Below are 24,201 nucleotides of genomic sequence, written 5' to 3' on the forward strand. Positions count from 1 at the left end.
CAGTACTTGCCCACCCTCTATCATAATATAGTCTGAAGAGATCTAGACCATCTCAACCTCCCACAGAATGTCACACTGACCTATTACATTCATGACATCATTACTACTTGGGCCAGGTAAACAATAAGTAGCTAGCATATTATACTCCCAAGGATAGGAAATAATCACTAATAAGAACAAGCAACCTTTTACATCAGTGAAATTTTTAGAGTCCAGTGGTCTGCTTGAGTGTCAAGATGTCTCCTTCGTAGTAAAGAACAAATTTTTGCATCTCACTCATTTTATCAATAATCGGCCACCAAGAATGCACACCAAGCTCCAGGCTGCTTTGTGGGAATTCAGAACTTGAGAATTCTGCTCCGACTCATATACTGGGTGACTGGAAGGCTGCCAGTCTTCAGTGGGATCCAGAGCACATAAAGGCTCTGTAGCAGGTACAGGCTGCAGTGTAATGAGCCCTATTGCATGGGCCATTCAATACAGGAGAGTCTATGGGACAAGAGTATCTGTGATAAGCATAGCAGCCATGGGAGTTTATGGCAAGCTGCAACTGGAGGATCGCAAGGTAGACTTCTAGGCTCTGTAGCAAAGCCAAAGCATCTGCAGTGGAGAACCACACGTCATTCAAAAATGGCCCCTTGCATGCTGATGGGCCTTGGTAGGAACTGAGCATCTCATGGGACATCAAGTAACCCTTCATGAGCTAGGTTTTGTCAGACCCACCAAGTCGGTCCATCATAAGGTGGAAGCGGTACACCTGGGATCGGTGACAAGTAGGGCCAGGGGAAATGAATAGGCGATGGTCCAGACTCCCGTATCATACGTATAACACTTGAACCAGGGTCCCTCCCTCAGTTCACAACTGCGGCTGCTTGAGAGGCTCTTTTGTCTAGCTGATTCAGGACAAAAAAGCCCAAGCTAAGTTCACCAGTGGGTTTATTGGAATATGGGTTCAAAACTAAAATAGACTTCTGCCCTACAGCCCAAATCAGGAGTGCTGTTAAAAGACAGGTGAATTCTCCAAAAAGGCAGAATTTGGGGCAGTATTCCTGGTCATCCACTTTGTGTGGAAAAAGTAGTGGCTTGAAGTAAGAATATATCTTCTTGGAAGGTGGCAAATAAGTTGGCTAGATGATCAGGGGCCTGGCATGAAAAAGATTAGATCAGGGACAGGGAAGCCTGGAGAAGAAGCAGTGGAGAAATCTGCGGGATTCGGCACATGAGTAAAGAACTTTGTGTTGTATAACAACGCCTACCAGGATAATCCACCACAGAACAGGCACTCAACAACCAGGTAAACAGACTTGGCCAGTCCTTCAGCAACCGCAGCCACCAGCTGTCCCAGTACTGGCACAATGGGCTCATGTACATTGTCATGTCCCAGGGATGCAGGTGAGCAAGAGGTCAACAGCACGGCTTCCACTCACCAAGTGGCCACTCCCTCATGTTCAGCACTGAGCCCTTGATACAATAGCATCCCTCAAGGAAACCAAGCAGCTACTTGGTAGCAAGTTGATTACATTGGGCGCCTATCCTGGAAGGACAGTGACTGACCTTTACTAGAATCTTCCTGTCTCCAGGTATGAGTTTGCCTTTCCTGTCCACAAGATGTTGGCTAGACTACTTGTCCAAGGGTTTACAAGTGTTTGATCCATCAATATGTATCCTGCATAATATTGCCTTTGACGTAGGGACCTACTTTACAGCAAAGGACTGTTTCATGACCATGGGGTTCACTGGTCCTATCACATACTCCAGAACCTAGAAAATGCTGGCCCGGTGGAGTGGTGAAAAATCCTTTTGAAACTTCAGCAAAAGCTTGGAAGATGTGAAGATGGGATGCCGTCCCCCAGGACTCAGTATACTAAATCAAACTCATTATATAGTGCCATGTCCAGTATAGAGAGAAAATGCAAGTCTGGGAATGAAAAGGTAGAAATAGAATTCCCCTTGTAGGCTAAATAATGGCCCCCAAATACGTCCATGTCCTAATACCCAGAACCTGTGAATATGTGATCTTACATGGTAAAAGGGACTTGGCAGGTGTGATTAAGATGGGGAGAATAGCCTTGATGATCCAGGTGGACCCAATATAATCTCAGAGGTCCTTGTAAGAGGGAGATGGGAGCAAGTAGTAGGAGATCTGATGACCAAAGCAGGATGGAGTGATGTAAGGAAGAGACCATGAGCCAAGGAATGTAGGCAGAGCCTCCAGAAACTGAAAAAGGCAAATGGATTCTCTCCCAAAGCCTTCAGGAGAAATGCAGCCTTGCTGACACCTTGATTTTAGATTTCTGATCGCCATAATTTAAGAGAATAAATGTGTTGTTTTAAACCACTAAGTTTGTGGTAATTTATTATAGCAGCAGTAGGAAATTAATACACCCACTTTCTGTCTCCACTGATTCATGTGCTTCCCATCCCCACAACTCTGCTCTAGAGCAACGCTCCCCAACCTTTTTGGCACCAGGGACCGGTGTCGTGGAAGACAGTTTTTCCACGGACGGGGGGGAAGGTTCAGGCGGTAATGCGAGCGATGCAGAGAGGCGGATGAAACTTGCTCACTCGCCAGCCGCTCACCTGCTGTGCGGCCCGGTTCCGAACAGGCCCGGGGGTTGGGGACCCCGGCTCTAGAGGGCTGCTTCCTATCAGGGGAACTGTTTCATCAGGAGACACAATTAATAGATCCATTAAACTTTAACCTATGAGGTTTCCCAGTAATTTGAGGCTCCTTGTGCCAAGAGACCAGCAGACAAGAACGAATCACCATCCTGGCTGGAGTAATTGAACCTGATCAGGAGGAAGTGGAGTTACTGACAATGCGGGCAGAAAGGAATGTACTTCACACTCATTGCGTCTGCTAGGCTGTCTCTTTGATACTTCCCTACCCTATATCAGGAGTAAAATGGGCAACTTCCAAAATGGCAGAATAAGGACCTCCAAAAACTGGCTCTTCCATAAAAAGCAATGAGAACACTGGCAAAAATTGTCAAAATCAACCTTTTCAGAATTCTAGAAACTAAAGGCTTGCGGACAATCTAAGGAGCATTTCATTCAAGAAAAACAGCTAAGTCTTGATTAAAAAGGAAAGCTTCTGGCATTTTAACTTGCTCTATTCCCAGCCCCTCACTTATAATACAATGTTAAATTGTTCCTAATTTTAGGGAGAATGCCTGTACTGTGTTTGACCATTAAGTTATATGCTGTTCTTAGGTAGTATCCATAGAGTCCCATTATAGTGCTGTTTTTAAAAAAATCATCCTTTTTCCACTGCACTGTAGTGTCACTTTTATGATAAATCAGGTGATTGTATATGTGTGGGTCTATTTCTAGACTTTCTCTTCTGTTCCATGGGTCAGTTTTTCTATCCATGTACCACCAATACCATCTTGTCTAAATTAGAGCCTTAGAATAAGTCCTGATATGATACTGTAAATCATTCAACTTTATTCTTTAAGATTGCGTTAGTTATTCTTGATCTTTTGCATTTTCTTACGGATTTTAAAATCAGCTTGTCAATTTTTTGAAAAAAAGTCCTGCTGAGATTTTTTTTGGGGGGAGGAATTACATTGAACCTATAAGGTAAAGTTGACATCTTTGCAATATTGCATCTTTCACCTTGAAGCTTTTGTTCTACTCATTTGGGTGTAGCTATGAAATGAGAAGTGGTTATCAGAAGCCTGGATGACAGGATCCCGTCCAGGGTGAAGGATCCTGTATTTCCCGTCTGTCAGAGGGATACTATATCCATCTTCTCTAGGCTCCCTGCCTTGACAGATGTTTTTAACTTAGTATTACTTGTACTCTTCCTCTCAGCAGTATCTAATCCCTCAGATTATTCTTAACCATCACCTTAGATGACTAACATATTTGAGCCTATCATATATTTATATCCTAATATAAATTCAGTACCACTGAATGGTTATCACATATAACAACCCACACTAATAAACAGTATCTTCACAGTACTAACACAGTATGTATCATAGGGGTTCCAATGAGTATTTCTCCTAAAATCTGTTTACCATATACCATACTAAGTACCTAAAACATGTTGTTTTAATTTGTGTAACAAGCATGAGCAGTTACTTGCAGAGGATCAGATCTGAGGCTGTGGAATCTGAAAAGTGTGAGTTAGAAACCTGCCACTCTTAATTGCCTGTGTCCTTGGACAGGTTTGTGGAGGATTAAATTGGATAATACATGTTATATGTTTTGTATCTTATCTGACATTATTAACCTTTTTTTCTCTTTTTCCCAGATGAGGATACTGAAGATTAGAGCTTAAGTACATTGTCTAGAGACAGAGAACTAGTGAGAAGCAGAAGTGGGTAAGCATACTGCCAGGCATATAGAAAGTGCTCAGTAAATGTTGAATGAATGAATGAATGAATGAACCAAAGTCAGTCAGTATGTACTCAACGTTGACTCCAAATGCCACTATATTCTCTCATGTTTCCTTTGTTAACTAAACAACAACAGAATCTTCCTATTCATTTGGCATTTACAAAACGAGAAAATTCAAATAGCTGAATTTCCATGAGCACATCTGAAATTTACTTTAATGAATGAGAAAAACTATGAAGTAATTTAGGATCAGAGATTATTTTCCAAGTAGTTCCCAAGGTCTGAGATAAAGTTATGGTGTGTATTTATCCTTTTGGGGGCTATCAATACCTACCCTTCTTCCAGCATCCCCACCTTCCATTTGAAGGAAATACAAAATACGTTGGCAGGGAGAGCTGGGGTGGGTAATTCTAAGTGCTTGTTTCCTGCTGCTTTCTCCCACTAAGGAAGCTGCTTGTACCTGCCCTCTGGTACAGCTTGGGTACAGATACATGGTCCAATAAGCTTGACCAATTGCATAGTCACTCTTGGAACCTGAAATTCTGAAGAATAATTAAAATAATTCTTTAATAAATTCCCTTTTTGCTTAAGATAGCCCAGAATCAGTTCCTGTTGCGTGTAACAAAGACTTGGCTGATGTAAATATCAACCAAAAATTGAAACTAGTTTTTACACATTCTACATCTAAAGGCTTTTTAGAGGTACTAAAAGGCTTCTGAACCATTAAAGCCAAATGAACAGATTGTTATTTTTGAACATGGGTAATTTATGAATACACACACACACACACACACACACACACACACACAGCTACCCCACATACTGTTCTGGGTAGACTCAATTTAATATATACCTGAGTTGTGCAACATTCAAATCAATGTAGAAGCCAAAGAGATTAGATTCAGTGAATTGCAGCTATTTCTTTGAAAGCTTATCTTCTATCTTAAAAATCCCTAAAAGCATTCTAAAAACTACCTCATTAATGTAAATTTAGATTTAAGGTAGTATTTTAAAGTACTTGCCAGGATCTTATTCATACCTTCATTTTATAGATAGGGAGAGTGAGACCTAGTGAGTTTAAAGAGACATGCTTGAAGTCATATAAGATAACTGTGCCACCACTCCTGAAAGTTCTGGGCCCAAGGTGGAATTTAGTTTTAATTAGAAATTCTTATACTAATAGAATTTGTGCATCAAATTAAGATCAGAAACTGTTAAAACATGGATAGGCAAGAAAGTATAGAGGAGGGACAAAAATCTTTTCCTTCCTAGGTTCTGTGGCTGGGGCCCTGGAAATTAAACCAATAAAATAAAGATTAACAAGAGAAACACGAGAGTTTATTAACTTATGCCATGCACATACGTCCAGGAGAAACTAAGTGTTGAATAACTCAAAGAGGTGGCTACAATTCGGGGCTTATATAGCATCTTAACAAAGAACAATGCATTGTAGAGAAGAGATAAAGGAAAAGGGGTTTAGGCTTTTGGGGTGGCAGACTGTGGGAAGGTGAATGGGGGGAAACTAATGGATAAGGATTAGCTTAATAAGCTTTGCCAGTGATTGAGTCTAAGAGTCGTCCTCTTCTTGGTAAGGGAGAGGGAGACACCTTTACCAATAGAAATTTATGTCCTATTTTCAGGCAAATGGGAAGGAGGGAAGTGTTGAGCTGGAGAGCTTTTTGTTTGTTCCTGCTGTTTCTCAACTGTCTTCAGTTCAAAATAATCATGTCAAAGTAACATATTTTGGGGTGGCATGTTCTGATCCTCTACAAAAACAAAACAGTATGGCCTCTTCTGCCCTGAGAAGGAAAGAAGGCACTGACTGTGTGTTCTTACCTCAAAGATTAGAAACAAAGACAGAGGTCAGAGTTCTTGCCCTTAAGTCACATTAGTAATGAGTTCTTGGTACTTCCCTGGTTGCCCAGTGGTTAAGAATTCCCCTGCCAGTGCAGGGGACACTGGTTGGAGCCCTGGTCCGGGAAGATCCCACATGCCGCGGAGCAACTAAGCCCGTGCAGCACAACTACTGAGCCTGCACTCTAGAGCCCGCAAGCTATAACTACTGAGCCTGCGTGCCAGAACTACTGAAGCCCGCACACCTAGAGCCCGTGCTCCGCAACAAGAGAAGTCACTGCAATGAGAAGCCTGCGCATCACAATGAAGAGTAGCCCCGGCTCGCTGAAACTAGAGAAAGCCCCCGTGCAGCAACAAAGACCCAACGCAGCCAAAAATAAATAAAAAACCAAAAAAAAAGGGTTCTTGCCCTTGACATTAGTATAATGTGGCCGACCACGGTCCGCAGTTCTGCCTAATCGGGTAGTAGATAGAAAGGATGATGTGCAAAGAGATGAGAGGGATGTTTTTCTCGGTAGCGCCTACCACTCCAAGCCCAATACCACGAAGGGTGCCCGCTCCATACACCGCACGCAGCGACGCCTCCGACAGGCGGCCTTGTAGCATCTTCCTCGGAAGGTCGACCGCTCAGACCCGGCTTCCCGGTGGGGTGGAGTAGCTCTGGCAGGCGGCGCCCTTTGGCTCTCCTCCTGCCAAGCAGTTCTGAATCATGTTTATGGGACGTTTAATGGGCTCTAATAAAGCAGCTAATAATTCCCTCCCGACGAAGCAGTGACTGCCTCACACGCCAACGCCTTTGCGGGTGAGGCGCCCACCCTGAGGCTGGAGGGCGCGGCTGCCCAACAGCGCCTGCGCCACTGGGTGGCGCCAAAAGCAGCAAAGGCGGCCCCGGCTCCGGAGATGGGCGGAAACCATGGCAACGATAGGGACGTCTGCTACGCCGAGCGTGGTGACCGCGAGGGGAGCGCCCCTAGCGCCGTATTATGACGCGAGCGTCGGCGCGCGGCTTCCGCGGTCTCGCGTGACCGCGGGAGCAGCCTCCGGGCCTGGCAACAGCAGCAACTGCAGAGGCGGGCGGGCGAGGTCAAGATGGTGGCTCCACGGGCGGGGGAGGCGGTGGAGGGAGGAGGAGCCAGACCATAGCCGGCCGGAAACACCGACACCCACAGGCCTCCCGGGAGCCGCCGCTGCTGCCGCCGCCGCCGCCTCCGCCGCCTGCTCCAGCTCGAGAGACGCGAGCGGGCGGCGGGGCGGGCCGTGAGAGAGACACGAGAGGAGGGAGGGCGGGGGCGGAGTCGCCCGCCTTCGCCTCCGCCCCCGGCCGCCGTCCCGGCCCCTGCCCCGCGCGGCTCTACCCGGCCCGCCCAGCCCCGGTGTGGCAGCGGCTTATGGCGGCGCTGGGGCCCCCGGAGCAGCAGGTGCGGATGGCCCATCAGCAGGTCTGGGCGGCGCTCGAAGTGGCGCTCCGGGTGCCCTGCCTCTACATCATCGACGCCATCTTCAACTCCTACTACGATTACAGCCAAAGCCGGTTCTGCATCGGGCTCCAGATCTTCCTCCGGCTCCTTGGTGAGGGGGACGGGGTAGCCTGCGTCCGGGGACGGCTCCGCGGGCCGAGACGTGCAGGAAGGAGAGGGCAGCCGAGCGCAGGCCGTGGGGTGTGTGTATGTATGTATGTGTGTGTGTGTGTGTGTGTGCGTGTGTACGTACTAGTTTCGCGGGCCGAGACGTGCAAGAGGGAGAGGGCAGCCGCGCGCAGGCGGTGGTGTGTGTGTGTGTGTGTGTGTGTGTGTGTGCGCGCGCGCGCTAGTTTCGTTTCCCCCCTGGGGGCGTCTTTGCGGGCCGGACGGGAGGAGGAGATGACATTTGTCTCAGAGTTGACAGCGGAGTGGTCCTCCCTGCGAGTCAGTCTCCTGTTCATTTTTGCCTCTGAGCGAGGGCGGGGAGAAAGCAGCGAGGTGTGAGCATGCGGCTCTGTGCCTGCTGTTTCTCTAGGGGAATGAGTGCTTGACCGCGTTCTATGCGACAGCCTTGGAAAAACAGCAACTCTGCTTACGTTTTTGATCTCGCCGTGTGTGACCTTGGGCTCGTCGTGCCGAGGCCTGGGCCTCAGTTTCCCCCTTTCCAAAATGCAGGGTACTCGAATGTTGTCATTTAAATGACATCCAAACGAAAGAGAATGTCAGACCTTGAAACTGTTAGAAAAATCCTCACGAAGAAGGCGATACTTAAAACGAGTCCTAAAATTTTCCATGAATAGAGAAGAAGGTATTGAGAACGGTTATAAAAACGTGGCTAGGAAGTGATAAGACTTGAAAATCAGTGTCTTGGTTGCATATGAATGGAGTGTTAAAAGAATCTTATACTTCACTCCCCATTTTCACTTGCATTACCAGAGTGAGAAGGATTTACGCTTAAAAGAAGTTTTTGAGTAATTGAAACGTGGCAAATTTTGTTGATGAGGTAATTCTTGTGTTAGTTTTTAGTGAGGCTGTGCTTTTGAAGTGTTGCTGAGGACGAGCTGATGGTGAGATCCTTACCAAGCCTTTCTGAATTAGGAGCCATCTGTTGCTGCTTTATTCCTACTCTTTAAAAAAGTGGTAATATTGAGTTTTGTTTATAACAACACTTTACATTTGTTTGGTACTTTACTTGTGCAGTGCCTTTTCACTGGTATTATCTAACCTAACGTTCAAAAATCCCTCAAAGGAGGGTGGGTGGTGTTATTCTCATTTTACAAATGAGGAAACTGAGAGATAGAGGTTAAGTGTTTTGCTTTTGATACACGGCAAGTAATTGGTTGCCAGCACCTGGGCTTAACAAATCTTCTGGCATGGTTCGTCTTCCTCCTCAGTACAGCTGCAGTCCAGATACAGAATGCTATAATAATGATTATATGCTAGATCTTAAAACTAACAGATGTGAACGTGATGTTCTTTAGCACAAGACTTCTCAGTAACCCACCAGCTACTTAATCCCAGCCATCCTGCTTACCACTGCAAAATGTAATGCCCTCTTATTTGTGGCAAAAATGGAGCTGTGTGATTTCCAATGTATAGGAATAGCGAATCATTATGTTGTACACCTGAAACTAATATAATGTTATCTATTGATTATACCCCAATAAAAAAAGAACATTAGCTAGCTTTAATGTTTTGTACTTAACATATTTTGTTTAATTCTGATAGTCAGGGAATACAAGTGAGGTTAGTTAAATAATGTTACAATGAAATTAATAAGAATGGGGACCTGTTGGGAAAGCATTTTATTCCTGCCAGTTAGAAGTCACTCATTATGATCATAAATTAACAGGCAGTTGCTTGTCTCATTATAGAAAGGTGGTCCCAGCTGAGCCTGATAGATCCCAACCCCTCCCCGCGGTACCTCTCCACGTTAATTGATGACATGCATGCAGTCAAGACCTGTGCTGACTCCTGGGTTGGGGAGACTGAGAAATGGAGAACACTGATCACTTCTATTCCTGAACCCCACAGGAGAAGAGAGAGTTTGCTAGAGAGAGAGCAGAGGCTCTAGGGAACTTTTATGAAATTTGGGATTACCAAGTGTAGTTTTGGGCACTGAATAACCAAATGTATTGTAACATGGACTCGAGGGTGGTAGGAGGGGCTTTCCCTGCTTCTGCTTTGAGAGGAGGGAGGAGGCCATGGTGGAGGAGCTGGAAAAAAGAAACCAAAACAAAACTGGGTTTGAGAGGATTCACATACTCATTCTGCCAGTAGTGTAGCCACTGTCTTGAGTGTTGTTCTGGCATGTAACTACAGAGCCTCTGAGAGCCCCTTGGGGACCAGGTGCTTTAATGCATTGTGCTCAGAGTTGAGCTTCAGGCTAGGGAGCTTTAAAGGAGTATTTTCTTTAATTAAATCTTTTGTAGTTTAAGAACACTGAATAAAGTAATCTGGTGTTTTCCTTGTACTATATCCATGCTTCTTATTTTTGTAGTAAATCATGGAAGTTTGCATTTGAGAGGTTAAAGAAGAATGTGACCTCAGGCAAGTTACACCTGCTCTGTGCCTCCCTTTTCTTATCGGTACCTTTTTAAAGATGGATCATAATGGTGTATCTCTCTTATAGAGTGTTAAGGGCAATAGATAAGGACATAAGTTCTTGTAACAGTACCTGGAACCTAGTAAGGGCCATTTAATTGTTAGCTACTGGTAAACATGGTAGCTTTAAAAAAATTTTTTTAATAGTTCAATTAAGACCATACTGTGTTACAGATATTTCAGTTTTTGGAAGTCATCAGCACAATGTTGGTGCTGTTTATTTGAAAATTTTGATCCCAGAGTATTCTCTGGGTCAGACTTTATGAGAGATACAAAATATTTTCCCAATCTATCATTTGACTGCTCCTCACATTATGGCAGTGTAATTATGCTAATTTATGACATTTGTAAGAATGATAAAATTATTAAAAACTGGTTTTGGTGGTAAAAAATTTCATCCTGAATAAAAACAAATGTCTTAACTATTTGAGGACCATTCGATGAAGCATCTTATTTGTTATGGAAAGTGACAGGTTTGTGTGTAAAAGATACCAAAGGATGGTTGAAATCAATTGTTCTATCTGGTTAGTTTTTTAATAATTGTAGACCTCTCTGTGCTACTGTATATAAATCTCAAAATTTGTCACTCTCACCTTTTTCCTTAAAATGGAATTGTAAACATAGAAATCTATTCTGTATCCAGTTTTATTTAGTGTCTGAAGAATTTTGTCTCCTACCCCTACAAAAACTATTACTACACTATACTTTTATTTGGTATCAAACTAATAAGAGAATTTCAGCAAGTCAGAATATAAAGCATCTCATTTTGGAGATCCAAATAAGGTCATATCACAATATATATAACTTTTAAGAATATTAAGCTATTCTTAGGAGGTGTTCAATGCTAAATGAAATGCAGCCCATTGCAGTGTAATGCTGAATTAACAAGTCTAAATCCAAGGCAGAAAATGCAAGCATAGGAGTTTGTTTTAATAGTATTACTCATATAATGACAATTCATTGAAGTGGAAAGTCCTTTCTAAACATAAAAGAACATCCAGAAGTTACAAGGGTAAATTTGAGTACATAAAAATGAAAAACTTCTTTATGAAAAAATTCTTTTTTTACAAAGATTCTTAAAAATGACACATTAAGGGGAAAATATTTGCATCATATTTAGTTGAAGTACTAATAAAAGTTTTACTCTGTCAATAAGAAAAACTTATACTCCCAGAGAAAAATGGGCCCAGGATAAGCATTTCACAGTAAATGAAATGCACATGGTCAATAAGCAAAACAAAAATTACTCAGCCTTATTTATAATTTAACAAATGTAGTTAAAACAAAATTTCACTTATGAGATTCGTGAAGAATTCAAAGTTTGAATAAAAACTAGTTTGGCAGAAGTATGGGGAAATAGATGAAGTTAAACGATTTTTGTAAGGTGTTATTTCTATGTAAAGCCATTTGGTGCTATCAACTAAAATTCATCGTATACCTTTTGACTCACAATTCCAGTTCTGAGAACTTGGCCTGAAGATATAGTTGTGCAAAAACTGTTGGCAAGGGTATTCATTGCAGCATTGTTGGTAATAACAAAACAAAAACAAATTGTTAATCTAAATGTCTATTGAAAGAGAATCTGTTCATTGTACAATATTATCAGTTTCAGCCATGCAATGAAATTGTTGAAAACAATGAGATAGTTATTTTTGGTGCTGTAGAAAGAACTCAGAAAACCTGTGAAGTGAAGCAGTAGTAATTATGACTGCATTGGGATAGCCTTAGGGGTTCTCAGCAGAGATACTGTTGACATTTTAGATGGGATAATTCTTTGGTGGGGGCGTGGGGACTGTGGCCGGATGACTGGAGGGGAAGGGAGGGTGTGTAAACTGATCCTGGTTGAGAACTACTGAGGTGGACAAATAGACCAGTAAATAGCACAGAATAGAAAGCCCAGAAACAGACCACCCATGTATGTAGAGAAACTTGATGTGTTTCAGAGGTAGAATTGGAAGTATACAATACATTGAGGTAAATACAGACTATTAAGTTAGTGGTTATTTATTCACGTGAAAAAAATTATACTGGATCCCTACCTCACATCAATATATAAATAGTTCGGACTTCCTGGTGGCACAGTGGTTAAGAATCCACCTGCCATTGCAGGGGACACGGGTTCAAGCCCTGGTCCGGGAAGATCCCACATGCCGCAGAGCAACTAAGCCCGTGCGCCACAGCTACTGAGCTTGCGCTCTAGAGCCTGTGACACACCTACTGAAGCCCCTGCACCTAGAACCCGTGCTTTGCAACAAGAGAAGCCACCACGATGAGAAACCCGTGCACCTCAACGAAGAGTAGCCCCTGCTCACCGCAACTAGAGAACGCCCGCGTGCAGCAACAAAGACCCAACACAGCCAAAATAAATAAATAAATTTATAAAATATATATATATAAATAGTTCTAAATGGATTAATATCTAAATGTGAAAAGGAGAACTTTAAAAGTTTTAGAAGAAAATATAGAATTTTTTTTTTTAGGGTTAGAGTAAGGGAAAAGTTCTTTAGAAATATGTAAAAGCAAATGTATTAAATAATGATTGATAAGTTCAATGATATTAAAATTAAAACCCTCCGTTAATCATAAGCCAGCATCAGAAAGTGAAAAGAGCGGCCACACATCTGGAGAAGATATTTGCATTACAGATAACTACAAAGAGTCTGTAGTCAGAATATTTTTTAAATGACTACAATTCAATAAGGAAAAACAACTCCGTAAATAATTGAGCAAAAGATAAACTGGCAATTCACAGAGGAAGAAACATTGAATGGTCAGTAAATCGAAAGGTGCCCTCTTTGATGAGTAATCAGAAATGTAATTTTTAGAAAAGGTTAAAAAACTCCACTATTATAATGAGATCTTCTTTGGGTAAAAAGCAAAAATAAGTATTTATCCATGAATGTGTGCTTATTTATGCAAAACTTGGTTAACTTTTCATTTAATACCTATAGGGTTGAACTTTTAAAAAAATATCATGTTCCTATATTTCTTTTTAATAAACACATAGTTAAAAATTTAATTTAAAAGCAAAATTTATCTTATTAATAAAAAACTTAGAATACCCTTTTTTTAACCTAAAGTAAGAGTTTGATAGAAAAATTTTCTTTATGCTATAGTTTGTCAAGTACACCTACAGACTGACATCCCAAGATGTACATCCCAAGATGTTTTATTTACTTTGTTCTATATTTCATTGCATATGGTTCTCTTTGTTCTATATTTCATTGCATATGGTTCTCTTGGGAGTAATGTAGTTAAAACATTTTTGTACTGTTCCGTCTTTATTCTGTCAGGCATTGAAATGTTTTTCCACAGCTTGCTTTAGATTTTATATTAAAGGTATTTAAGGTACCTGGGGAGTTATGTCTTATTTCCTTCTAATTTTTAGTCCCCAACTTCCAGAAAGGTTAAGGGTATGAATGGACTTTACACATAAAAGAATTAAACACTTTGCTGTGTAACATGCATGGTGGTTTCTTTTTTGTTTTCAGCTTGTTTTGTTTGCTTATTTTTGGTAATCCAAATTGAAAAGGCCCTGAACTCTTTCATGAATTGAGTTCATGTATATCTTCAAAGCTCTGAATTGATTTTGATACCTGCCATTTTCCTACCTTGAGCACTTTAGTGAGGCTCTCTAATCACTGGAGAATTGGATCCCTGAATTGTGATTCCAGTTAATTCTATGCACCACTGTCCCAAGGTGATTTTTCTTTATAAAGTAGCATTTATATATAGCCTTGATTACTTGTTGCAGGTCACTCTTAAATCCTAATGAGGAAACTGTCCTGGGGCTTAATTTACTTAGGCCTACAGGTTAAATATCAAGAGTTGCATGTCTGAAGTTGTGAAAATGCAATGAAACTTTGATATTATTGACAACACTTCCCGAAGGCCATGAGAGGGAATATTACTTGAGAGATTTGGAAAGTTGACTTTTTTTTCCTGTGAAATGAGAGCTGATTCTACATTCCATACACAGGAACATGAGTATAAAGGAAAAATTTAAGAATTTTAAAAATTAAAATAATTTTAAATAATAAACAATAATAAAATTAAAATAATTTTATACTATTCTTGAAATGTTCGGTCATTATTAAATCTTGGGGAATAATTTTAATCAAGAAAGAGTAGTATCAGGGGCTTCCCTGATGGCACAGTGGTTAAGAATCTGCCTGCCAGTGCAGGGAACATGGGTTCGAGCCCTGGTCCGGGAAGGTCCCACATGCCAGGGAGCAACTAAGCCCGTGTGCCACAACTACTGAGCCTGCATGCCATAACTACTAAAGCCTGCACGTCTAGAGCCCGTGCTCCGCAACAAGAGAAGCCACTGCAATGAGAAGCCCGCGCACCGCAAGGAAGAGTAGCCCCCGCTCACTGCAACTAGAGAAAGCCCGCGCGCAGCATCGAAGACCCAACGCAGCCAAAAATAAAAATAAATAAATAAATTAAAAAAAAAGATTAAATGGAGACAAATCAACTTTAGGGGTGTTTACTTTAAAAAAAAAAAAGTATCAGATTGTTACTTGCTAGGAGACATCCAAACTTTGAGGTAGTCTCACTACACTATTTGTCTATCACACTCTCTTTTGTCCAGAAGTATTTCTAAAACCCAAATAATTCCTTAATCTGTGTAAAAATAAGCATCGGGGAAAAAAAGCTATTAGAATAAAAAGATCTGGTTATAAGTTACAGCACAGTTCATGAATATTCACAAGTAAAGATTAATGTACCACTTTGTGAATAGCAAGTTAAAAATAATTTACAGTCCCTGCTTGACTTTCTCCCTTTTAAAAAGTAACATAATAGAACTGAAGTTATCATGGTTTTGTTTTGACGCATTTTAGGAGATTAAGTTTTGTTTCAGGAAAAAATACTTTTGTTTTTCTGTGTAGAGAAAGTAGGATTACATATGGCATATGGTGGCTGAGTAAATTCCATTTCCTGTTACCTTCCACAGGAAGGGTTTCTAAACCTGCTCAAAAAAAAAAGCCCATTTTCTGTTGAAAGGGCTCTTTGGGAGGATTATTAGTGGCCCACTTGTTCAGCGAATTGGGTGGTTCTTGCGCAGAGGTTGATGTATCTTCCAGGTGATTGTTTTCTTTTGTTGTCCTTTTCACAAATGACCTGACAAATAGGCACAGGATAAAATTTTAAGTTTGTGGGCAAAGTCATCATTTGGAGGAACTTGGCCCTTGCTTTTAACTGCAGTAGATTGTGGAATGGCTCTATTGTATTATGCAGTGTTGGTCTTGGTTGCATGCTGAAATCAGATGGATAGATAGATGGATGTTTAATTTGGAGTTTGTCACTTTTTCGGTACTCCAAGGTCCGATTTCTCAGCTTTGTCTTACCTTTTCATAGGTTTCAATTTCCAAGTGGGCTGTATTTTATGGTTGCCTTTAAAAATAGAACACAGAATTCAACAGAAACGTTTATTTCCCCAATTATTTTATTTTCTACAAAATATTTCGGGATCTATAGATGTAAAAGGCAGGATCCTTGCTTGCTAGTAGGTACCTACTCAGATAACTACAAACTTCAGTGTCAGGTGGTGTATGAGTATTAGGAGTTTCACCAAGTTCTGTAGATGTGCTGAAGGAACAGTCAGTATCAGGAAAAGTGGGTTTGTAGGATGGGTAGGATTTGAACAGTCAGGGATTTGGGAAGTTGATGGGGCCGTTCTGCCAGGCAAAGAGAAGAATGTAAATACAGCTGTAATCATGGCAGAGAAGAAGGGGTATGTTTGGGAAAGAAATCTGGAGCATTGGTGTGTGTGTTGGGAGGATTATTACTTTAAAGCAAATTGGGTCCTTGAATGTTAGGACAAGGAGTGTAGGTTTCAATTGATAGTAATTTCAGAGCTGCTGCAGTATTTTGAGCAGAGACATGAAAAAAGGCAATTTGGTGACGGCTTGTAGATGGATTTGGATGAGAGAGTTTTCAGAGACAGACTAATAGGTGGGTGTCACTGAGAAAAGGCAGGTATAGGTATTAGTAAAATTTGTCACTCATTGTCACAGTTTGAGGATGAGGGGCTAGAGGTGCTGTTAGGAGAATAACAATGGTACCTCTGACTGACATTGGAAATCGCGAGGAAGAGCTGTTTGAGGTGAGAGTAGGTTCAGTAGGTTTTAGAAGTTTTGGGTGTTGCAGTTGTAATGTAGAAGTGTAAGTAGGTGAATATTTGGGTGTGGTTCCCATAGCTGAAACCTTGGATAATAATGTTTATCGTAATCTCACTTAAAAATTTGTCAGAGCACCAAGAAAGATGGTGCTGGATGCACAACAGACTATACATTGGTTGCTTACGGGGGGGGGGGGGGGGGGGGAGGGGGAAGATTTATTAAAACGTGTGGTTTTCTGAATGTTACTTTTGTAATTTGAAGAACAGTAAAAAGGGTTGACTATTTGAAGAAAAAGATTCAAACATACAGGAAAAAGGAAACTTGGAGGAAATGTCTGGTATCTGAGGAAAGTATGTACAGAAAAAAAGTGAATTTGGACCTGAAGGAGAATGCTCAAATTTAAGGAGCAGAAAAAATAAGAGCCAGCAGGAGTTCAGTTTGAGTAAAAGGAGGAATTAGGGGTAAGTGTGAAACTTAAACTTGATTTCCTAAAGAACACGTGTGAGAAAAAGAAATCTCAGATTTAATAGGAACAAGTTTTCCATTTGGGTTACTTTTAATTCTTAATGTTTTTGTAATGGAATTATCTTAAATATTTTTAATTATGAATATGTTCTTTCAGGTTTCAAACTTCTTAAACTGTATATCATGACAAACTCATCTTGAAGATAATTTAGTAATTTGGACATATACTACTACCTGAATTACTTTGGAAATTAGAAAATAAGGGGTAGGATTTTTAAGGATGTTTGATCTGTCCTGTTGAACTTTGACTTTACAAAAAACATTTATTGGCCTTTAAGCCTAAATTGTATTCAGGCTTAACATTCATCAGTTTGAAAATATTCATACTTCCTTACTAAAGGAAGAATATCATAACTGTTAGTGGAAAAAACATTCTTTAAAAATGTTTCATTCGAATGTCCTTTCTTTTTTTTTTAGGTATATTTGTATCCAGTATTGTTCTGATCTTGTCACAGCGATCACTTTTCAAGTTTTACATGTACAGCTCAGCCTTTCTATTAGCTGCAACTTCAGTGTTGGTAAATTATTATGCTGCTTTGCACATTGACTTCTATGGTGCCTACAACACATCAGCTTTTGGAATTGAGCTGCTTCCTCGAAAAGGGCCCTCGCTGTGGATGGCACTCATCGTTCTACAGCTAACATTTGGAATTGGATACATTACACTACTCCAAATTCATTCCGTCTATTCACAGTTAATTATTTTGGATCTCTTGGTTCCTGTAATAGGCTTAATCACAGAGCTACCATTACACATCCGAGAGACTTTAGTTTTTACCTCTTCCTTGATTCTCACGTTAAATACAGTGCTTGTCTTGGCAGTGAAACTTAAGTGGTTTTATTATTCCACAAGATACGTTTATCTTTTAGTAAGGCACATGTATCGAATTTATGGATTACAGTTATTAATGGAGGACACATGGAAGAGGATTCGTTTCCCAGCTGTACTGAGAGTCTTTTGGCTAACAAGAATTACAGCTCAGGCTACGGTATTAATGTACATTTTAAGGATGGCAAATGAAACTGATTCCTTCGTTATTTCTTGGGATGATTTCTGGGACCTCATTTGTAATCTTATAATTAGTGGATGTGATTCTACACTCACTGTACTGGGCATGAGTGCTGTAATTTCCTCAATAGCCCATTATTTGGGTCTTGGAATATTGGCCTTTATTGGATCAACTGAAGAAGATGACAGGCGGCTTGGCTTTGTAGCACCTGTTTTATTTTTTATTTTGGCTCTTCAGACTGGTTTAAGTGGGCTAAGACCAGAAGAGAGACTTATTCGCTTAAGTAGAAACATGTGCCTTTTATTAACAGCAGTCCTGCATTTCATCCACGGAATGACAGACCCTGTATTAATGTCTCTCAGTGCCTCTCATGTGTCATCTTTTCGTAGACATTTTCCTGTGCTCTTTGTCTCTGCTTGCCTGTTTATTCTTCCTGTTATACTCAGTTACGTTCTTTGGCATCACTATGCACTAAATACATGGTTGTTTGCAGTTACAGCCTTTTGTGTGGAACTCTGCTTAAAAGTAATTGTTTCTCTCACTGTTTATACGTTATTCATGATTGATGGCTACTATAATGTCCTCTGGGAAAAGCTTGATGATTATGTCTACTATGTTCGTTCAACAGGCAATATTATTGAATTTATATTTGGAGTGGTAATGTTTGGAAATGGGGCTTATACTATGATGTTTGAGTCAGGAAGTAAAATTCGGGCTTGTATGATGTGCTTACATGCCTATTTTAACATCTATTTACAAGCAAAAAATGGCTGGAAGACATTCATGAATCGTAGAACTGCTGTAAAAAAAATTAATTCACTTCCTGAAATAAAAGGGAGCCGCCTACAAGAAATAGATGATGTATGTGCAATCTGCTATCATGAGTTTACAACATCTGCTCGTATTACACCATGTAATCATTATTTCCATGCACTTTGCCTTCGGAAATGGCTGTACATTCAAGATACTTGTCCGATGTGCCATCAAAAAGTGTACATTGAAGATGATACCAAGGATAATTCAAATATATCTAACAACAATGGATTTATCGCACCCAATGAAAATCCAGAGGAAGCTGTAAGAGAAGCTGCTGCTGAATCTGACAGGGAATTGAATGACGACAGTTCAGACTGTGATGACGACGCTCAAAGAGAAAGAAATGGAGTGATTCAGCACACAGGCACAGCAGCTGAAGAACTGATTAATGATGATACTGATTAAAATAAGCATTTACTAATCATTGAGGTATTTGTTTAAAATTCAGTTCATCCAAAATGGAGTAATATGCTTCACTTCAGTGTGTAACCAAGCACAAAAACAGTATCAGTGTTGAATCTGTGAATGGTTTTCCGTTTACTGTGATGTGCTACTGTAAATATACCTCTTCAATTACTTCTGGTCTCTTTAGTGACCTATTTAAATTTGTGTACATTATTGTACATAGAATAAAATTTTCACATTTTTATGACAAATTTGAACAAATAACTTTTTAATAGATGTAATAATATGGTGCGTCAACTGTGCCAAAGATTCCTCAATGGAAGTATATAATGTATCTAACTCTGGACCCTAGTTTTTCTTTAAAATGGATGGGAGAGAATAAAAATGCAAATCAGGGGAAACCGTATTAAATCAAAGAAATCAGATAATTTGGGCCAACCAGAGGATAAATGCTAAATGTAGAGTATTTTTAAAACTAAGGAAAAAAAATAGGCTGCCAGAAGTGATTGAGACACTTTTTTGAAATTTGAGAGTAGCATTGTGGTCGAGCTGGGTTTGAAAGTCACAATTCGGAGAGTGTGTGAGTTGAGAAACAGGCTTATTTATATATCAACTAACCTTTGGTATAAACCAGGATGTGCTATTTTGATGTAAAAATCACTATATTTGTTAGCCAATCTGTTTGCAGAGTTGACATAAAACTGTCCTTTTGAACTTTTGAAGAGGTTACAACATGAAATATTTGGGGGATTTCACTATTTTAAACTAAGACATTAAGTGACTTTAAAAAATTCTCATCTGACTTCATGGGTGGCATACAGTGATATAATACCTCTTTAGACAACTTCCAGAGAATTCCTTTATTGAAACTTTTAAGTTTTACCATGAAATTTTATGTACATGATGGAAAAATGGGAGACACATACCAGTTACATGTCAGGAAAAAATATTTTAATAGTGTTGTTATATAGCGTATTGGCTAGTTCCAGTGGATCTTCATCTCTTACTGCTGACATTATTTCCAGTATTTGACTAAAACAGAACAAAAATGGATGGTTACATTTCTAAGTACATATTCTGTTTTAAAGGTATTATCTTTTTTCACATAAAGGAAAAGATACTGTTTTAGCATCTTTTAACATAAAAAGCCGAGCAGGCATTAAAGTTTTCAGCAACGTTAGCAGAAAGTTTAACTGCTAGGATATTTAAAACAGAGCAGTTAAAGACAAATTTCTGAGACAGTCTTGCATATAACTAGAGCCAGGCACCAGGTTCAAGTAAATTACAAAACCAGCCCATATTATGTGTACCACAATTACGGAATTAACCCAGTGGAAATGAAGAGTCCTTTTAAACTGTGGGTTAATTACACATTAGTGGGTCATGATGTGCTTTTAAAAAATAAAAAGGAAAAGCACACTGCATTTAGTAAGGCAAGTACTGTTTCATTTTTGTTTGGGTTTTATACATGCAAGTGTACTGAGTCACAGTGTGGTACTGTGGGGATAGCAGTTAAAGTTTGAAAGCCACTGCTTAGAGAACTGGTCGTAAAGGACAGCAAGAAATTGCTGCATCACCACCAGCAGACTGACAACAAAGGAAGTTAGAGCAAGTTACTTAGAACAATGTATGGTTATTAGGGGGGATGGGGAGAGAGAACGTCCTATGTTTTCCCCTTCAACAGAAAGGTGTGAATCTTTGTTTCTTTGCCTAGAATAATGATAATTATCAGTAGCTGTTTTCTAGCAATATTATATGTAGACAATATTTCTTATACATGAATTAGAAAGTTCAAAGTCAGAATTAGACATTGAAATATTCTTTGTCTTAAGCTTTTTGTTCCCTTTATGGGTTTTTAAAATATGAACACCTAAAGGAATCAGGGACAGAGATTACAGATTAACTGGAACTTTTAAATTCTATAGGAGTAACAAAAGCCTTGTTTATATTAAATGAACTGCCTATACAGTTTTTATCTGACAGTCAAAATAGGCTAAAAGCAAATCTGTTAACACTGAAAGTGACACTAAAGATTCAATTTTCTTAGCAAACTAGATTTTTCTTCTATTAACTACTTGGAATTGGAAATACATAATACTGGGAAATCAGTATGATTCCTGCCACCAATCTCCCTTCTGGTCCTTTCTCCACACTGATACCAGTTAATAGCTTTCCTGCTTAAAATCCTTTGGGTTCTGATAAAATCTAAATTCCTAAGGGTGGCACACAAAAGCCCTCACTCTCTGGCCTTACAGTACCTTCCCTATCACTTACCGAGCATCCTACTTTATGCCACACTGCAGTCATTGTTCCAAGCTCTTCTTCAGTCTGCCTTCGCTGAAGGTGTTTGTCTTGGTCTGGCCTAACTCCTGGTCCAACTTAGTAAACAGATGAAATGTCACCTTAGTTAAGCACTCCATTTCCCCTCAGGGCAGGCAGCTGCTCTGTCCTGTGGTCCCCGTTATATGTTCATACCTCTATAACAGCACTACTCTCTTGGATTATACTTTTTATCTGCTTGTTTGCTCTAGGAGGATCCTTGTCAGACTTGGTTAACGCCTTAACCAAAGTGCCTGGCACAGTGTACCTACTCATCTGGTGGGATGAGGGTGGGAACAGTCTTGATTCTTCTGTGTAGTCTCAGTAACTTGTACCTTTCCTGATATTTGGCAAGAGCTCCAAAATGTATTTCAAGGAACTTATAATCTAATGGGGGCGGGGGGTGGGGGCAGAGATCTCTATACAAATAATTGGAACATAAAACTCTTAACAGATGGAGTTTATAAAAATGACTGTAAGTAGGAATTAACTTGCTAATTAATATTTCGCATTAGACTAGGGGCATGTGTATTTCTGAAATGTGGTTTAAAATTTTTCAGTTTGCAAATGTTGATTTTCCCAAGCTCTGCCTACTCAGAACTGGTATTCATGATTGCAGTAGATACTCAAAAGCCTTCTTGGTTCTTAATAGTCTGCATTTAGAAACACCTTAAAATTTTGTCTTGAAAATATGCAGCTAAAGTCAACAGCTATACTTTTACTTAAGATTAAGGCAGTGTGGAAAACCAATTTAGATACACTGTTGGCAACTACTTCCTCTAAGCTGGCTGCTGGAAAACTGCCAGTTTCTTGTCTCTACTGTCCTTTTAAATCTCCAAAGAATTACTGAAATGTCTCTGGACTGAACTTGCAAGTACCTACATTTCATAAAAATTACAAGTGTTTCTTTACTAATCAGAGTTTAAATATATTCCTCACCCTACAGATTTTAAAACATTCAGTTTTAAAGTCTTTGCCAACATCAGCATGTTAATAAAGGAAAATCTTTCTAGTGTATCTTTATAGAATAATTCTTTATTTTTCTGCTCACTGAATTTTAGATCTGGCTTATCTAATATATTCTTACCTGTTAAAACTACTAAAAAAAGATGGAGCATATTAAAGGAATTACTACAACAATCCTATATTAATTTTTATGAATGTGTGATAAATATATCCAGTTGCCCGAACTGGTAAGCCATACTAGATTGATACAGTCAGATTTAAATTACTGCTTGTGCAACAAAAGAAACTGGATGACAGGCCCATTAAAATAAACTTTTCCTATGAATTACAATATGCTGTACAGCTCCTTGGCAGTTAGATGTGTAATACCGCCCTTTTCACATGTGTTCTGTATTAGTTTAAAAAATGATTCTGAATTAGTTTTTTTTTCCCTAGGAAATAAAATTCTATAAAGTTCTGCCCTTTTTCTCGGTTGGAAAAAGGAAATCATTTCTATAATTTGTCCTTTTGTTCAGAGGCTTAAAGAACTGTGTTATTTCTTAGGTTCATTCAAGCTGTCAAATCACTTAAAATACAGATACCATTAAAAAAAGGTCTTCTGCTAAGACTGTGCTTTTATACATCAGCAGGAAACCTGCAAGATAACAGAACTTAAGCCAGGTAAGGTGATTCTATGTATGGATAGCTTTAAGATCTTTTTCCCTCCCTACAAAATGACAAATGACCAAAATCACATGAAGTTCTTCCTCTGTAATAAAACCACTCTGGGTTGAGAGGATATGAAAAAAGGAGCTGATACACAGCAATTAGGCACGAATTCCTCCAAATAACTGCATTAAAATGGTGTTTGATAACTTCACTTGGATTTCACCCAACTTTAATTCTGTCCCTTGAGTTCATTTTGTAAATGGCATTTGATGGTTGACTTCAATGTTCTGGAGACCATGAAAACAAGATACTTACATTATATGGCAGGGTTCATTTCTGTCTTTCAAACAGTGCCCATTTTCCCACTTCTTTTTGGTGGGAAATGAAGTTTTTATATATTTTGATCCAGCATGTGTACTTTTGACTCCACACCAAGGTGCATCTAGAGTTAAGCGAAGAAAGAGAAGTCTCTCAAAGAGATTTTTACCTTTTTAAATTATTGTTTTTTTAATGAATATTATTAAACTATTATATAACCTCTAAAATATACACCATGATTCAGCTTAAAAAATGGTAAAAGGCAACAGAAAACAGCTTTAAGAAAAGTACAAGATAAAATCTTGAACTGTACAAATTCTTAAACTTTTATTTCTTTTTTTCCCCACTAACAGTATTGTTGGTGTATGGTATGCTTTAAAAAATCTAAAGCTAAAAGAAATACAACTGTAACATGAAAACATTTAAGTTAAACTTCTGTTTGCCCCTACTGAATGTAAAACAGTGGCTTTGATTTTTTTTGTTTTTTGTTGTTGTTTGTTTTTTTTGGCTGTGCCACGTGGCATGCGGGATCCTAGTTCCTTGATGACCAGGGATCGAACCCCGTCCCCCCTCCAGTGGAAGCTTAATCACTGGACAGCCAGGGAAGTCCCCAAAACAGTGGCTTTGAATACTGGGATTATTTACTTACCTAAATCTCTAATAAAGAATTGTAATAGTTTACACATTTTACAACCATTGTATTTTTAATAATTTAGTTTTCATGACTCCCCAAGGAAATACACCTGATTTCTTCAGAATGGCTCAGTCTTGACTTTACTAAAAAAGTCCATGTGTATAAGAAGA

At 39.6% G+C, this 24,201-nt stretch overlaps 3 protein-coding genes across 13 annotated transcripts in view; 2 read left to right on the forward strand and 1 right to left on the reverse strand.

Annotated features, from left to right (window-relative positions):
* TRMT12 (tRNA methyltransferase 12 homolog) overlaps positions 1 to 5,678 on the forward strand; it is a 64,729-nt gene extending 59,051 nt beyond the window's left edge. The window contains exon 5 of the transcript XR_012327013.1: positions 4,262 to 5,678. The gene's annotated coding sequence lies outside the window, so the exon portion shown is untranslated. The remainder of the gene's footprint in view (positions 1 to 4,261) is intronic.
* Positions 5,679 to 5,815: 137 nt separating this feature from the next.
* Positions 5,816 to 24,201, forward strand: part of RNF139 (ring finger protein 139) — a 35,512-nt gene continuing 17,126 nt past the window's right edge. Inside the window, exons 1-3 of one of the 4 annotated variants that reach the window (XR_012327344.1) lie at positions 5,816 to 7,770; positions 16,657 to 16,851; positions 17,333 to 17,471. Coding sequence is in view for 3 of the 4 variants with exons in the window: in XM_033842720.2 (XP_033698611.1) it covers positions 7,590 to 7,770; positions 17,333 to 19,146 (1,995 nt within the window). In the remaining variant the exon portion in view is untranslated. Of the gene's footprint in view, positions 7,771 to 9,535; positions 10,135 to 16,656; positions 16,852 to 17,332; positions 19,398 to 24,201 lie in introns of those variants that run through there. The other 3 variants (XM_033842721.2, XM_033842720.2, XM_033842722.2) reach the window with 3 other exon arrangements.
* Positions 19,992 to 24,201, reverse strand: part of TATDN1 (TatD DNase domain containing 1) — a 38,003-nt gene continuing 33,793 nt past the window's right edge. For 6 of the 8 annotated variants that reach the window (XM_019932029.3, XM_073794241.1, XM_073794243.1 and 3 more), the window contains 2 exons: positions 23,395 to 23,521; positions 19,992 to 20,178 (listed from right to left, as the gene is read on the reverse strand). In XM_019932029.3, the coding sequence (XP_019787588.1) occupies positions 20,076 to 20,178; positions 23,395 to 23,521 (230 nt within the window). In that variant the 3' untranslated portion in view covers positions 19,992 to 20,075. Of the gene's footprint in view, positions 21,525 to 23,394; positions 23,522 to 24,201 lie in introns of all 8 variants that reach the window. The other 2 variants (XR_002175754.3, XM_019932030.3) reach the window with 2 other exon arrangements.

Source organism: Tursiops truncatus, chromosome 17 (assembly GCF_011762595.2).
Source record: "Tursiops truncatus isolate mTurTru1 chromosome 17, mTurTru1.mat.Y, whole genome shotgun sequence".
Lineage (NCBI taxonomy): Eukaryota > Metazoa > Chordata > Mammalia > Artiodactyla > Delphinidae > Tursiops > Tursiops truncatus.